This window comes from Hippocampus zosterae, chromosome 3, assembly GCF_025434085.1.
Source record: "Hippocampus zosterae strain Florida chromosome 3, ASM2543408v3, whole genome shotgun sequence".
Lineage (NCBI taxonomy): Eukaryota > Metazoa > Chordata > Actinopteri > Syngnathiformes > Syngnathidae > Hippocampus > Hippocampus zosterae.
This window is the reverse complement of record NC_067453.1, coordinates 14,244,431-14,259,047: the sequence shown is the minus strand read 5'-3', so window position 1 is coordinate 14,259,047 and position 14,617 is coordinate 14,244,431. Positions and strand designations below refer to the sequence as shown.

Here is a 14,617-nt window from a genome sequence, read left to right as displayed (position 1 = left end):
CAAAGCATTTTAATTTCACTGTGTCACACTAATCCAGGGGTGCTCATTAGGTAGATCCTGATCTACCGGTAGATCTAAGACAGGTCCCAAGTAGATCCGAGGAGTGTCGAGGAGAAAAAAAACAAACAACCATTTGTGTGTCTTTGTACATGTTAATAATATATATTTTTGTGTTAATGTACACTGCGCCCTAATCATCTTATCATTCTCATTTTCACCCCAAAAATATTTAAAAATAAAATAAAGCAGGTAAATCTTGAATTAACGGTGGCACGTGATTACGTCACCGGAAGTTGTTAGCGCTCAGCAGTCTGCAATTGCAGCTTGTGAACTGTTGCGCTCTATCTTTTATCGTCATTATTCTCATTCAGAGTTTGCTTCGTGTACAATTCACCGAGGGCACGAGCAAAGAATAGGAATCTAGGAGGGCCCAGGGAAGCACTTTAAAACGGTACGTGTGAGCTACGTGGGTTAACAGGCTGCAAAAGTGCGTCGCATGCCTCAGTTTCAGGCTGTTTCTCATCATGGCGTGTGTGTGTGTGTGTGTGTGTGTGTGTGTGTGTGCGTGCGTGCGTGCGTGCCGGTAAGGGTAGATGCCGGGAGGTTAGTTGATCGAAAAGTAGATCTTCGATCCAAAAAGTTTGAGCACCCCTGCACTAATCTGTCTGTGTGTGGGTTTTGCAGGTCCCATCCATGCAGTGCAAAGCAGCATCAGTACACTGACTGGAGGTTGAGAAAGAAGAGGAAAGAGGAGACGATAGGAGGGAGAGCTGGGCTGAGTGTATATACACACACACACACACGCACACACACACACACACACACACTCTCCCCCATGATGAATCAGCTGTCACTCAGGCACCAGTCCAATCTACTGATAATGAGAAGTGCATCAACACCCTCTTTCGCTCGCCTCGCTTCCTCTTCCTCTCACCCATCCTCTTTTGCACACACGCACACACCAGGCAGCTTCATTGCTCTCCTTCCACACTCACACAAACTCATTCATCTCTCCCTCACTGGTCTATCTTGTAATTCTCCTCCTCTTTTTCCCCCCCATCTCTCGCTCTTTTTTCTTCCTCCTCCTCCTTTTGGATGCCCACTGAGCTAAGCAGTCACTACTGGGTCCGAGGAGGCAAAAGGAAGGAGGATAAAACCAGAATAGATGCAGAAAATAAGGGAAACAGGAGTGGGAGGGAAAAAAGCGGGATGAGCAAGAAGCGGTTGAATGAATAGCAGCACGGAAGGGATTACAAAGACTGAAAAGAAAGAGAGGAAGGAGCAAGCCTGGCAGAAGCTTCGCCACTTTCTTTTTCTCTATAACCATCCTTGATTGCTCTCAGACAGTGAAAGGGAGGAATGATAACACAGCCGCTAGTCCCCACCTGGAGTCCAACCAATTGTTCTCCACCTTTTTTGGGGTCCGCGCAGGTTCAGTCTACCAGCGTAAAAGGGAAGTAGACAGAGGCTGACCTCTCACCACCCCAGCGGGATCCCACGGGCGAGAGGAGGACAGGGGGCAGCGGCGGGTGAAAAACTGCCAACGACGAGCTCTTTAACCTGACCGCCACTTCTAGTCAGAGAGGGGGCATGTTCGGATTAAAGGCGCCCCACTTCTGCCTCCCAGGTACGTCGAGTTTTTCTGGTGCTTTTGGTATTCAGCAGTCTAGCAGAATGAGTATGACACACTCATAGAATGATTACGTCTTCTCATGTTTTTCCACTGACATGTCTGCATGGTAGTAAGACAACTTAGGACAAATGTGGCGGGACAATTGTGCAATATTTGACTTAATAAGATTTTATAATGTCACTGTTAGTATTCGTGGTAACATATTTTTGAGCATTTATTGAGAAGTTCAGTGCACTTGAAGAATGGCTGACTTTCGAGTGGCGGTTATTTTTTTCAGTACTAATGCTACTTGCGGCCCACAAAAATGCCGTTAAACTTTACTAGTAAACTAGTGTGCTACACTAACAACATTACTAGGCCTAACTATTAGGCGCATGTCATGCACTAGTAGCCTCAAACTGAAGTTATCTAAATGTATGCAGAAATGTCATCGTGGAAAATTTATTACCGGTACTGGTAAAACACAGTCATTCTACGAGTGAATTTTCTTACTCGCGTTTTGGCACCTACAGTTCAGTATTCGCATGTAAAATATTATATATATATATATAATGCATTTCAGTGGACGTCAGTTGTTTTCGCTATTCGCGGGTGGCCTGGTTCCTATCCCTTCACGAATAGCGGGGTCATGGACATTAAGATGTATATAAAATAAAATAAATGCGCAAAAAGCTTTCCAAAATTTCAGAAATTATTTGATATCCAGCTTAAGGTCCATGTCGTTGGCGTTTTTCCTTCACTAGTAATACAACTTTGGCATGCTTGTTTAACAGCTACAGGTTACTAGTAAGTCAGAACTGTACACTGGTTGATGGTTGCATGCTACTTGTGTTATTACTTATTTCTAGTGTTATTATTTGTATTTATATTGTTAGTAGAATTGTACTTAATATCTCGTGCTTCACTAGTAGTACTACTCGTGGGCAGATGTCAAGTAGCGGGTAGCTTTCCCTCACTACTAAGCCATAGTTGTCCTAATAATAATAATAATAATAATAATACATTTTATTTATAAGCGCCTTTCAAGACACCCTACTAGTCTGTAAAATGTCATCCAGTAGTAGAAGGCAGTAATGGGAAAATGTTACTTAAGACAGTTGTTCGACTTGTGCATACTAGTCTTTCTTGTATTGCGGATAAAGAGCATACTAGTACCTGAAGCTTAATCTGGATATTCAGGATGTTGTCTCAGTGTTCAAAGAGCTTCCCATAAAGCCATGCCACATTGATTGGCTGTAAAAAGGAAGTTAAAGTGCTTTTAGGTGCATTTAGGAGCCACTCTATTGAATTAAAATGAATAATTTTTTGGGGAAAAATGCCAGAGTCTGGAACGGGAATGACACATTGTAGAACGCCTTCACGGACCTCCACTATACAGTATGTCAGGATTTGGTCGTGAAAGATTCATGCATTACTTACTGGGAAATTAAGAATTGTCCAGATTTAATGGAGGCTATCAATGGCATAGTGTGGTGTAAATCAAGTACAGTAAGCCGATGCAGATTTTTGGGGGGATAGAAAAAAATACAGATTACCGTTCATCAGGTGTTTAATAAACAATATGTATATATATATATATATATATATATATATATAATGCAGACCCCCCCCCCCCCCACCCACCCACCCAATGCATTTCTATGGCCGCCAGTTATACACGGATTTTTGCTATTCACACATTGGCCTGTCCCTATTCCCCGTGACGAGTGCGTGTCAGCTGTAAATATATCGTTAAAAAAACTTTTCCTTTTCGGTTCCCATAATGCATTGTCTGATGTAATGCACTTGATTCATGAAGTTATGAGGACTGTGAGTATTGTTGAAGTCTCTGTTTATATGCATTGCTGCTCCATGTTTGTTAAAGGAGCAGTTATTTGAAGGTTTGTAGTTAATGAGACATCTATGCTGGTTTCTGTGAGCCCATCTATGGTGTTTCACATGGTATGTTAGCATTAAGATAGCTGACTTGTTTGATTGTACAGTATGATATGGTGGAACATTTTACTGTGTATATCGACAATGTTGAATTCTGTGTTAGTTATAGAGTAAACTACACTATCAACTAAAAATGACATGAACAGCCTAAAGCAAGCACGTTAAGCCTTTTATTTCAGAAACTTGGAAATGAGAATTGTGTCCCCCCTACGTAATATTTGTCATTTTAGTTGAGGATAGGGAATGTATTCATGTGAGTATTGTTATATTCTATTGTCTACCTATGTTGCTCCACCATTTGTATTCAAATATTCATTGCTTCGAAAACCGCAGGTATCGGTGCTAACTGTGAGCATGTAAATGGTGTTTTGCATTGTTTGTTAGCATGAATCCAAGCGGGCTTCTTCATTAGCCATTTTGATTTAAATACATGTGTCTTTGTTATGTTTAAACAGCTGGTTATTGTGACGTGAGTTATTAAACTGAATTTGCGCTGCAAGTCGCAGCAAAAAATTGGCCGTATGACAGCTCGTATCTCAATAAACGTGTATGTCGGGTCACTCTTAACACACAGGTGTATCTGTACCCCGAGTGTTTTAGCCACCTTTGAATGTGGATCGTGAGAGGTGCTCACACAAAGACAGCGGGCCTGAAAAACGAAAGCAAGGTGAAAACAATCGTCACGACAAGGCGAGAAGGAAAGAGTGGAAAGAGGACCTTTACAACAAGATTCCCTTTTACCTCAAGCCCCCTTTAAGTTATGTGCGATGATTAAGCGCCCTGCTGTTGGGTCAGGTAAGATGCAGGAGTGTGTGTGTGGGTGAGTGGGTGTGTGTGTGTGTTTGTGTAAAGTAGGGGAGGTGGGGCGGTATATTAAACAATGTACTGCGCCTTGTGAATCTTTCATGCTGCATTTTGAATTATACATCCCCTGTCATAAATGATTGAAACGCTGTGATTATGCCAAGCTTTGTCAATGTGTGTGTGTGTGTCTGTGTGTCTGTGTGTGTGCGTGTGTGCGTGCGTGCGTGCGTGTGAGAAATCTCACTATGAAACATCCACAGGCATCCCTAGGCTTTCAGATAAGCCGTTTGAGCATTTATTTGATATAGCACATTTTTTGATCGGCTGTAATGTCTTTAATTCACCAATCAATCCATAATATCATTGATCGGCTCCAGAGTAAAAACAATACAGCTGCTGGATTCCCCACATACTCGTTTACCTGTGTCCGGCCATCACAAATGAATTATGTCCACTACTAAGAGATTTTGGAGCTGCAACTGTTGTAATAACTTCTGTAGTTGCACAGAAAGCTGCTCTGCTACACTTCTGTGCTCTTTGTGTGAGTCTGATAATCAAGACCAGTCCCAATTTCCTTTTACCGGTAATATTCCTTTCAGCATCCCATTTGACTTCACCCTGCCATGCAAGAGATATGGCTCCCAAATCCACAAGTTAAATTCTTTTGAAAAGGTTGTAACTAAATTATTTAGTTGTATTTTATTTTCCTCTTCCATGTTTTGAAAGCATTGTTACAAACAAGCAGAACTTGATTTTTCGTTAAAGCATGCAAATTTTATATTCTACTTGCCCAAGTTGTTTTTATATCCCCTACTTTTCTTGGGACATTGCAAAGATTGTTAAACATTGGCAAAGATAATTCTCTTGCTAAGTAAACAGCATACAAGTTTACTTAAAATGTTCCAACCTGCCAAGGGACTACAAATAGCAGGGGATGATCTAGGATTTTTTTTTCTCTTCATGTGGGGTGGGGAAAATGGTGTAGAATTATATTTTCGAATATCAAATAAAAAGTTTATCCTGACGAGGTCCGCGGACCATGCTGGAGCCTATACTAGCTGACTTCAAGCAGTAGGTGGGGTCGACCCACTGGTTACTAGCCAATCGCAGGGCACAACCATTCATATTCATATTCACAGTCACACCGACGGACAATTTTGAGTGTTCTATTAACCTGCCACGCATTTTTTGGTAATGCAAAAAAAACAGAGCACTGTCACGTCCCGTGTTTGCCAGCAGGGGGCAGGCTTCCTGCCTGCCGCCTGCACCCCTGTCACCCATTTGTGATTAATTACTCAGCCTTTATTTGGACGCTCTGGCAGTCTACTCACTGCCAGAGTATTCCACGCCGTGCCAATTCTCTCGCCCATTTTCGATTACTGATTATTCGTTGCCTCTAAGCCTTGTGGCTGTTATTGCGCGTCGTTGTTCTCTTTCGTGTGAACTTTATAACGTTTTTTTCCAAACAGACTATCCTTGCTATTTTCCCGCAAGCGTTTTCTGTTGTTCTCCTTATTTAATTCCTGGTCCTTATTTTGACCCGCACTTTTTGTTATTCTCCCGGTCGGGTATTTTTGTGTTGTATTAAAGACCCCTTTTGTTCTCTGACAAATCTCTTTCTGTGTCTGCTATTTCGGGGATCCACTTTCAGTTATTTCGTTGTACACGAAGCGATTATTCTGTCCCTTCGGGTACACCGTGACAAGCACCAGGAGAAAACCCACGCAGGTTTGCAGACTCCTCACAGGGAGGCTGGGGCCGGATTTGTACCCACAGGCTCTAAATAAGATGAAATTAAAATTTAAAAAAAATATATATACAGGTATATATACAGTATATATATATATATATGGCTAAAGAAACTCACAGCACTCCATGAGCGCCTAGCAGTACAAATGAACCAGCTGCTGAGGGATGGGACTCACCCAGAATGGCTAACCGAAGGGCGAACGATCCTGATCATGAAGGATCCCTCGAAGGGTGCAGCCCCATCCAACTATTGGCCAATAACCTGTCTCTCCACAACATGGAAGCTCATGTCAGGGATCATTGCGGCTAAGATAAGTGGACACATGGATCAATACATGAACGAAGCACAGAAGGGCATTGGTAGAGATACCAGAGGAGCCAAACATCAGCTCAGAACAGTCGCACAAGACTGCAAGAAAGCCTATGACTTGATGCCACATACATGGATCACTGAATGCTTGGAGTTGTATAAGGTGAACAGGACCCTAAGAGCCCTCGTTGCGAACTCGATGAGGATGTGGAAAACTACACTTGAAGCCAATGGCAAGCCACTTACCCAAGTGTCCATCAAATGTGGCATATACCATGGTGATGCACTCTCACCACTGCTGTTCTGCATAGGACCGAACCCCCTAAGCCAAGTAATCACCAAGACAGGCTATGGATACCGCCTCAGAAATGGAGCTACAATCAGTCACCTTCTCTACATGGATGACATAAAGCTGTATGCTAAGAGCGAAAGGGACATAGATTCCCTGATCCACACAACCAGGATCTACAGCAGCGACATCAGGATGTCATTCGTGCTTGAGAAATGTAGTCGAATGGTGACTAAGAGAGGAAAGGTAGTCCGCACTGAAGGGGTCTCACTCCCTGAAGGAACAATAGCAGACATTGAGGACAGCTACAAGTACCTTGGTATACCACAAGCCAATGGCAACCTCGAACTGGCAACAAGGAAAGCGGCTACGGCCAACTACCTCCAGCGAGTGAGGCAAGTCCAAAGAAGCCAGCTCAATGGCAAGAATAAGACCCGGGCAATAAACAACTATGCCCTGCCAGTGATCAGATACCCTGCAGGAATAATAAGGTGGCCAAAGGAAGACATTCAGACCACGGACGTAAGGACCCGAAAGCTCCTAACCATGCATGGAGGGTTCCATCCCAAATCCAGCACCCTGAGACTGTATGCAAGCCGAAAGGAAGGAGGCCGGGGACTAGTGAGTGTGAGAGCCACTGTCCAGGATGAAACATCCAAGCTCCATGAATACATCAAGGAGAAGGCTCCAACAGATGACGTACTCAGAGAATGTCTCAGACAATGGGGAACAGAAGATGAGGCGCTGGAAGAGGGACCATCATGGGAGGACAAGCGCCTACACGGGATGTACCCACCGGACCATAACTGAAGTGGCCGATCTCAAGAAGTCCTATCAGTGGCTAGAGAGGGCTGGCCTGAAGGACAGCACAGAGGTACTCATCCTGGCTGCTCAGGAGCAGGCCCTGAGCACCAGAGCCATCGAGGCCCAGATATACCACACCAGACAAGACCCAAGGTGTAGGTTGTGCAAAGAGGCACCTGAGACGATCCAACACATAACTGCAGGGTGTAAGATGCTGGCAGGGAAAGCCTGCATGGAACGCCATAACCAGGTGGCTGGCATAGTCTACCGAAACATCTGTGCGGAGTATGGACTGGAAACCCCAAGGTCAAAATGGGAAACACCTCCGAAGGTGGTGGAGAATGACAGAGCGAAGATCCTGTGGGACTTCCAGATCCATGCTGACAAGATGGTAATGGCGAACCAACCAGATATCGTGATCATAGATAAAGGGCAGAGGAAAGCCGTTGTAGTGGATGTAGCGGCCCCAAGTGATGGAAACATCAGAAAGAAGGAACACGAGAAACTCGAGAAATACCAAGGGCTCAGAGAGGAGCTGCAGAGAGCCTGGAAGGTAAAGGTGACAGTCGTGCCTGTGGTGGTCGGAGCACTCGGGGCAGTGACCCCCAAACTAGATGAGTGGTTGCAACAGATCCCTGGAACAACATCGGACATCTCAGTCCAGAAATGTGCAGTGCTGGGAACAGCAAGGATACTGCGCAGAACCCTCAAGCTTCCTGGCCTCTGGTAGAGGACCCGAGCTGAATGAGGGACGGACACCACCCGAGGGGGGGTGAGACAAGGATTTTTTTTTTTTTTTATAGGAATGAAATGTATATGATAAAATAGCAGTTTTGGAAGCACAAGCACCGCCTGGAAAAACAACAACACGTTAATATAGTCTCATGATCAATGATTTCTTTATATTATTATTCTTAGTAGTAGTAATATATTTTTATGAGTATTACCGGTATATACAGTATTTGTACTGTGTGTGTGTGTGTGTGTGTTTTATTTTATTTTGGAGCTGTTTATCTGACGTGTGTGCTGGCAGGTCATCTTTATTAGCTGCTGTGCTGTTTTCAGCCTCTGGCTCGCCCTGTTCAACTTGACCTCTGCATTGATTTCTATGATATGTGTTAGCGCTGCAAGGACACCGTGGTGTGTGATTTATGGCACATGTCACGTGAAGGCGCTCTCACGCACACACACTGCACACTCCCCACTCTGCCTGAGGCTCTCAGGCAACAAATATTCTCCTCGTTCAACTGCAGTCAGCTAGACTCAAGAAAATAGCAATTCCTAAGCATATTTTGGAAGCAAAGTGCCTTTTAAGGTTTGGAGCTGTTAAAGTGTCATTTAACAAGCTAGCAGTAGAGCAATGCATGAAACTGTAATGGCGCAGCTGAGAGCGAACCGAGGTGAAAGTGTCATTTGGATTTTTTTTTTGGCGTGGCCTTTGTGGCGCATGGCGACGAACACAAGTGGTCGAGGCCCGTAATGATAGAGCGAGGATGCCACACGGTGGATCGCTTACCCTCTTGCTTCCCACTTGCTGGTTTTCTTTGGCTTCTTAGCCATTTGTCTTTCATTTTTGACCACTGCGACTGCCAGCAGAATTTTGACTCCTGCATGAGACCATGAGCAAAGACAGAAATTAAAGCAATATTCAAATTTGCACGTGAAAATTGGTATTACACCTTTTAATGTATCATATGCCGTTGCGCACCAACATAAGCACCTCAAGTCAAACCAATAGAATTTTATTTATATATCCCTGAGTTATTTTTTTAAAAAGTCTCGAAGGGCTTTACAAGCGCACAGTTGACAAAGATTAGCAACACCCATGATCCAAACCCACAGCCAGGGAAGGAAAAACTCAAAATCCCATTAGGGGGAAAAAAAGAACGCATGAGAAGGGAGCACAGACTCCTGTCGCACCCACTCGCCAACCCCCAACACCCCTCCCCCCAAACATCCCATCCAGGATGACAATGCAGCGTGAGTAACATTCATCACTTGGTGTTGTGTTGTACAATGCTCATTTAAACAGCATGGGAGTCCATTCTATGCAATGAAGCGCTGCAGGTAAAACTGTCCGTGAAGTGGTTGGTCCTCAGGTCCCGACCCCGATTGGTCGATTTCATAATCCTCCATAACAACGCCTCCGGGGGAGTGATCCACTTCAGATCTTGTCCTAGTCAGTTCAGTGCAGAATCCATATCGTGACAGCCTCAGATTGCCATCCATCCCGCTATCCAAGCAGGAGAGGAGGGGGAAGGAGGGAAGAGAAACGGTAGTAAAACAGGCCGACGTGGAGTACCCGAAATGCCATGGTATAAAAATAAATCTCAAGTCAAGATTTTCACATTACTACTGCGGTAGCCGTTCTTATTTCCACGAGTAGGATGTTCCAGAGTGCTTGAGCACCCCCAGGACCCCTTAATCATATTCAATTGCTAATTTAATTTACACCCCAAAAAATGCTTATTTCATAATTACAATGTCTTGCTTAGAATGTTCCATGTCCCCGCTATTAATCAGGCCCATCAAAGGAAGTGCTTATGTAATTTCACTGATCAGAAAAAAAGAAAACTTTACAACTTCCTAAAACATATGAATGTAGTTACATCATCTTCCCAAACTCTTACTGAGGTCTTACCACCATGAATGATGGAAACAAAACATTGAGCCGATTTAGCAACACAGAAGCTGAAATCGGAAAACCCGCAAGTGACTGCGCTGCCAAGACACACAATATTGAATGAAGACTAAAGATTCTTGGACATAAATATAAACAATATTTGACTAATCTCTACAAAGTTTCACGTGCAGGTCCGGTGCTTTTGATCATGTTTAGGTGTGCAGGGAAGGCTTTGAAGACCCTGATGGCACGCCACTGGTTTCTAACATGGCGCCTTGCATTACAATTAACAAGAGGGATTGCGGGTGCGTTCCCATCAGTAGGTCCCATCAGTACCGCAAAATGCTCCATTGGTGGTACCCTTTTACACAAATCTGTCCTACTCAAATTTGTCACGGTTATCGGTGTGTGCGTACGTTAGGTTGTCCCTTCATGTGGCTTTAATTTTTTTTGCTGTGGAATCCGCTGTAGGCCATGATAAGCATTTTATACGAGCAAGAAAAGACGGTAACGAGCGTGATGCGCAGGGTGGGGGGTTTGAATGTGAAGTGCACTGCCTCAAACCACGCTGCTGTCAGGCTCTCGTGTGGTATTAATTGAATGTGCACGTATGTGCGTGTGTGTGTGTGTGTGTGTGTGTGTGTGTGTGTGTGTGTGTGTGTGTTTGTGTGTGTGTGTGTGGGCCGATGAAAACAGGGTCACAGTGCGCTTCACCTTAAGGGCACTGTTCTTAATGAGATGAATAAAACTCCGTGACTGCAGCATGATCATGTCAAAGAGATTAAAAAGAATGCACAAATGCAAGTTTACACACAAATCATAATCCTTCAAAATTCTATCCACCAGAGATGTGATAGAAGTCTAAAGCGAATGAATACATGGTAACACCAAAAAGCGCTAGCTAAGCCTCATTGGCCAAAAAGAGCTCGTGTCACTAATCAGCTCTCTATTAGTAGCAAGTTTCACTTACAGGCACACGCTAATGACACACGTTCATGCCGCATTGTTTACATCCAATTACAACGAGCGCATACAGATACTTTGATGTGACACCTCACATGTGTGGCGCGCGCACACATGCGCTCACACATACACACACACAGGATGCGTGCTCACTGAGCTGCAGATTAGGATAAATGCCAGCAGATTTTGACCCGAGGTAATAACGCCTCATAGTCTTTACACACATGTGAGCATACACACAAATGTGCATGCTATATGGGATCACGCAAACACACCTACACACACGCAGTAGAATAAATAGTAAAAAAAAAAAAAAAGCTGCTGCTTGATGTGTGATCACAAGCAGATGGCAGAAGGATTAGCCAGGTGAAAGAGTCACAGCTACAATTTGATGTGGTTAATATGTAATAATTGAAGCAAGGCAGCGAGCACACTAAGGCTTGAATCACTGAAGATTTCTTATCGTTGACTATAATGTCATTAAAAGCAATTCAAAGTTGATCCAACGATGATGTAATTGGTATTTTTCCAATGCAGCACAGCGGTCGCTAGCAGTTTTTTTTTCTACCACAAACTGGTTCCGCTGTATTTCAACAGACAGTTTAGATGTATTTCAACAGTCAGTCATTGAAAAAATGAAAATAGAAATCACCATCATGCTGATTAGGCGGAGTCCCGCTCATTTTGTGTTCCATAGCGTGTTGTAAAAATTCTGCATTTCTCAGTTTCACTGCTTCCATTTCACTTGTTCTTTTATTGTACTTGAAGATATATATGTATTATTTTAGAAATGGACTAGTTTATCATCACTCAGTTGCTGAAACCCTACCTCGGGTATTTTAAGATCAGCAGCAATCAGCATAGCTAAAGTTAGCTTGACCACCCACTATTCTCATCCGCATCCAGCCAATTTTTGTAGTTTAGGACCTGCGTAGATGTAGGATGACTGGTGGACTGGACATTCCATTCTAGTCTGGTAGCAGCAGCAACAGCAGACGGGCCAGTTGAAAGCCTTACGTAAATTGGCCGATTGGAAGTAGCGATGCCAAAAGCACATGATAAGCGGTTGGTCGACTTCAAGCAATAAATGTTGAATCGTCGACTAAATGGTTCAACCCCGAGTGCACACATGGGGACAAATTTGAGCATTTGCCCTCCCTTGCAGTCCACGCCAGCAGGGGCCTGATTCTTTGAAATATTGTCCTGTGGTGTGGAATGTGTTTAGAGGGATTTTAAAATCGCTATGGGTGTAACTCGCTTCAGGTTCGACGTGCACACACGTAAGCCCGCGTGCGCGCGCACACACACACACACGCACGCACACGCACACACACACTTGCACAAACAACACTCTGGAGGAGTGAAACAGGGAATAGGAAACTCAACTCGTCTGCCCCCAGTGGTGCTGCACCATCTGCATGTTCATGAACCATGTCAAAACATAATTGATTGTGTGTGTGTGTTAGTACATCGCATCGCAGTGGAGATCACTTTTCGGGAGCAACCACATTTGAACAAATTACTGTAAAACAATAGGTTTTCCGTTATGCACAATGTAAAGTGTCCACTGCTCTGATGGGAACAAAGAACTATTGGATGTGGTTACTTTATTAGCTGATCAAAATTGTCCCAAAGCACCTTACTTTGCGTATAAACAATATTCAGAGGATTGGGAAAAAACGATGAAATGTCACAAAATATTGGAGGAATTTTATTTTATTGATATATTTCAAATTAAAATGATAAAATACAGTATTGAATATTTTTTGGACTCACAAACGTAAAACTGCCTTTTAGTGCCCACCAGTGCAATTATATCACAGGAAATGAGAAATAATGAATCTCAAAATGTAAATGTGAAAGTGGTTTTAAAAATGATTACATCATTGAAATCTATATATATATTGCGCGTCGTCCCGCACGCGGTCTTTCCTTCCGTCTGTCCCTTTTCAAAACGTACCTACTTCACCGCGCCGCCACTGCGCCGCTCAGGCAGTGGCTCACTACGATCGCGTGGGCATCTTAGCGAAAAAATGTTGTCTACCCACAAGCATTGCAATAAAATTGTTAGTTATTTAGTAGAGCTAAACATCTCTTTATTTTCGCGATAAGCAATGATGATGAACAAAAAGTTGAACCAAGCAACAACACTTTTGTGGGCCGAAGGCCCACCTTACCAGCCTTCCGCAGGAATCAGCTGTTGAGCCGCCCGGAGGGCGGCGAACCACCACCTTACCAGCCTTCCGCAGGAACTAGCTGATGAGCCGCCCGGAGGGCGGCGAACCAGCTAGTAATACATAAAATATTTAATAAATACATATTTTCTAAAAGCCATATTTATACACTGCATATTTATGCTGTACTAAAATTAAACATTTTTCATAATTACTTATTTGTTTTAAACCTGTTCCACAAATTATTTTTTTACGCAATATATGAACTTGGACCTTTTTTTTTCATTTGTTTTAAAAGCAAAATGCAAATGTGCTAAACTTATTAAAAACTAAAAATATTAGTCATTTTGTGTAGAAACAGTAAAAGAAGATGTAATAATATTCTAACTGATTACAATGTATTAAAATATATTAAAATGAAATTTTAAAAAATACTAAAACGTTTTTCGGAGTGAAGTAACAGTAAAGAAAATGAAACAAAATAAAATCGATTAAAATGTGATTGTGATCATTTTCATTTTAATCATTCAAATTCAAATAAAGTAAATTGTGCTCAAGGGGTAGGCACAAAGTTAAGCCTTCAAAAATGCTGGAAAATGGTTTGACTAAAAATATGAATAATATGATAAAAATTCTGAATCCCCTGAAAAGTCAATCACTTTAAAAAAACTAAATAAAATTGAATTTCCTCTATCTTTTAATCTATGATCCACATTTGACAAGAGATGGGGAATCATTGCAAATAGCCTTTTATTACAGCAGGCCCCAGTTTGAGAACATCAACAGAGCCGTAATCCACCAACGCCGCCACCTTCTGTTGCACTCGCACGTTGAGCGGCAGGGTTCACGCTCACATGCAATGGGGGCACGCCTTTGCCCGGGCGTGCATGCCGTCTCGTTCCACTTCTGCCTGCATTTACATAATGTGCATAATGATGCTGGCTTTAATTGCCTCCACCCAGGTAGGGGGATCATGTGGTTAAGTGGGAGATCATAATTATGTAAATAATTGGCCTGACCATAGCAAGCTGCTACTCTCTGCCATCCATCTGGGGAAAGAAAGACGCAGAGGGGGAGTTAGGGCTGAAGGAATGAGGACAGGTAGAGAGAGAATCAGTATCACACCCACCTGCAATAGGTCACAATAGGTTAAAAAAATAAATATATACTGTGTGTGTGTGTGTGTGTGTATGTATGTATGTATGTATATAAAAAAAAAAAAAAAATCCTCATCTCACCCCTCGGGTGGTGTCCGTCCCTCATTCAGCTCGGGTCCTCTACCAGAGGCCAGGAAGCTTGAGGGTTCTGCGCAGTATCCTTGCTGTTCCCAGCA

The 14,617-nt window shown here is 43.1% G+C and overlaps 1 protein-coding gene across 2 annotated transcripts in view; it reads left to right on the top strand.

The window, feature by feature from the left end:
* The first annotated feature begins 909 nt into the window (after nt 1-909).
* LOC127598089 (genetic suppressor element 1-like) overlaps nt 910-14,617 on the top strand; it is a 63,900-nt gene continuing 50,192 nt past the window's right edge. Inside the window, exon 1 of one of the 2 annotated variants that reach the window (XM_052061637.1) lies at nt 910-1,627. In XM_052061637.1, coding sequence (XP_051917597.1) covers nt 1,591-1,627 — 37 coding nt within the window. In that variant the 5' untranslated portion in view covers nt 910-1,590. The remainder of the gene's footprint in view (nt 1,628-14,617) is intronic. The other variant, XM_052061633.1, reaches the window with a different exon arrangement.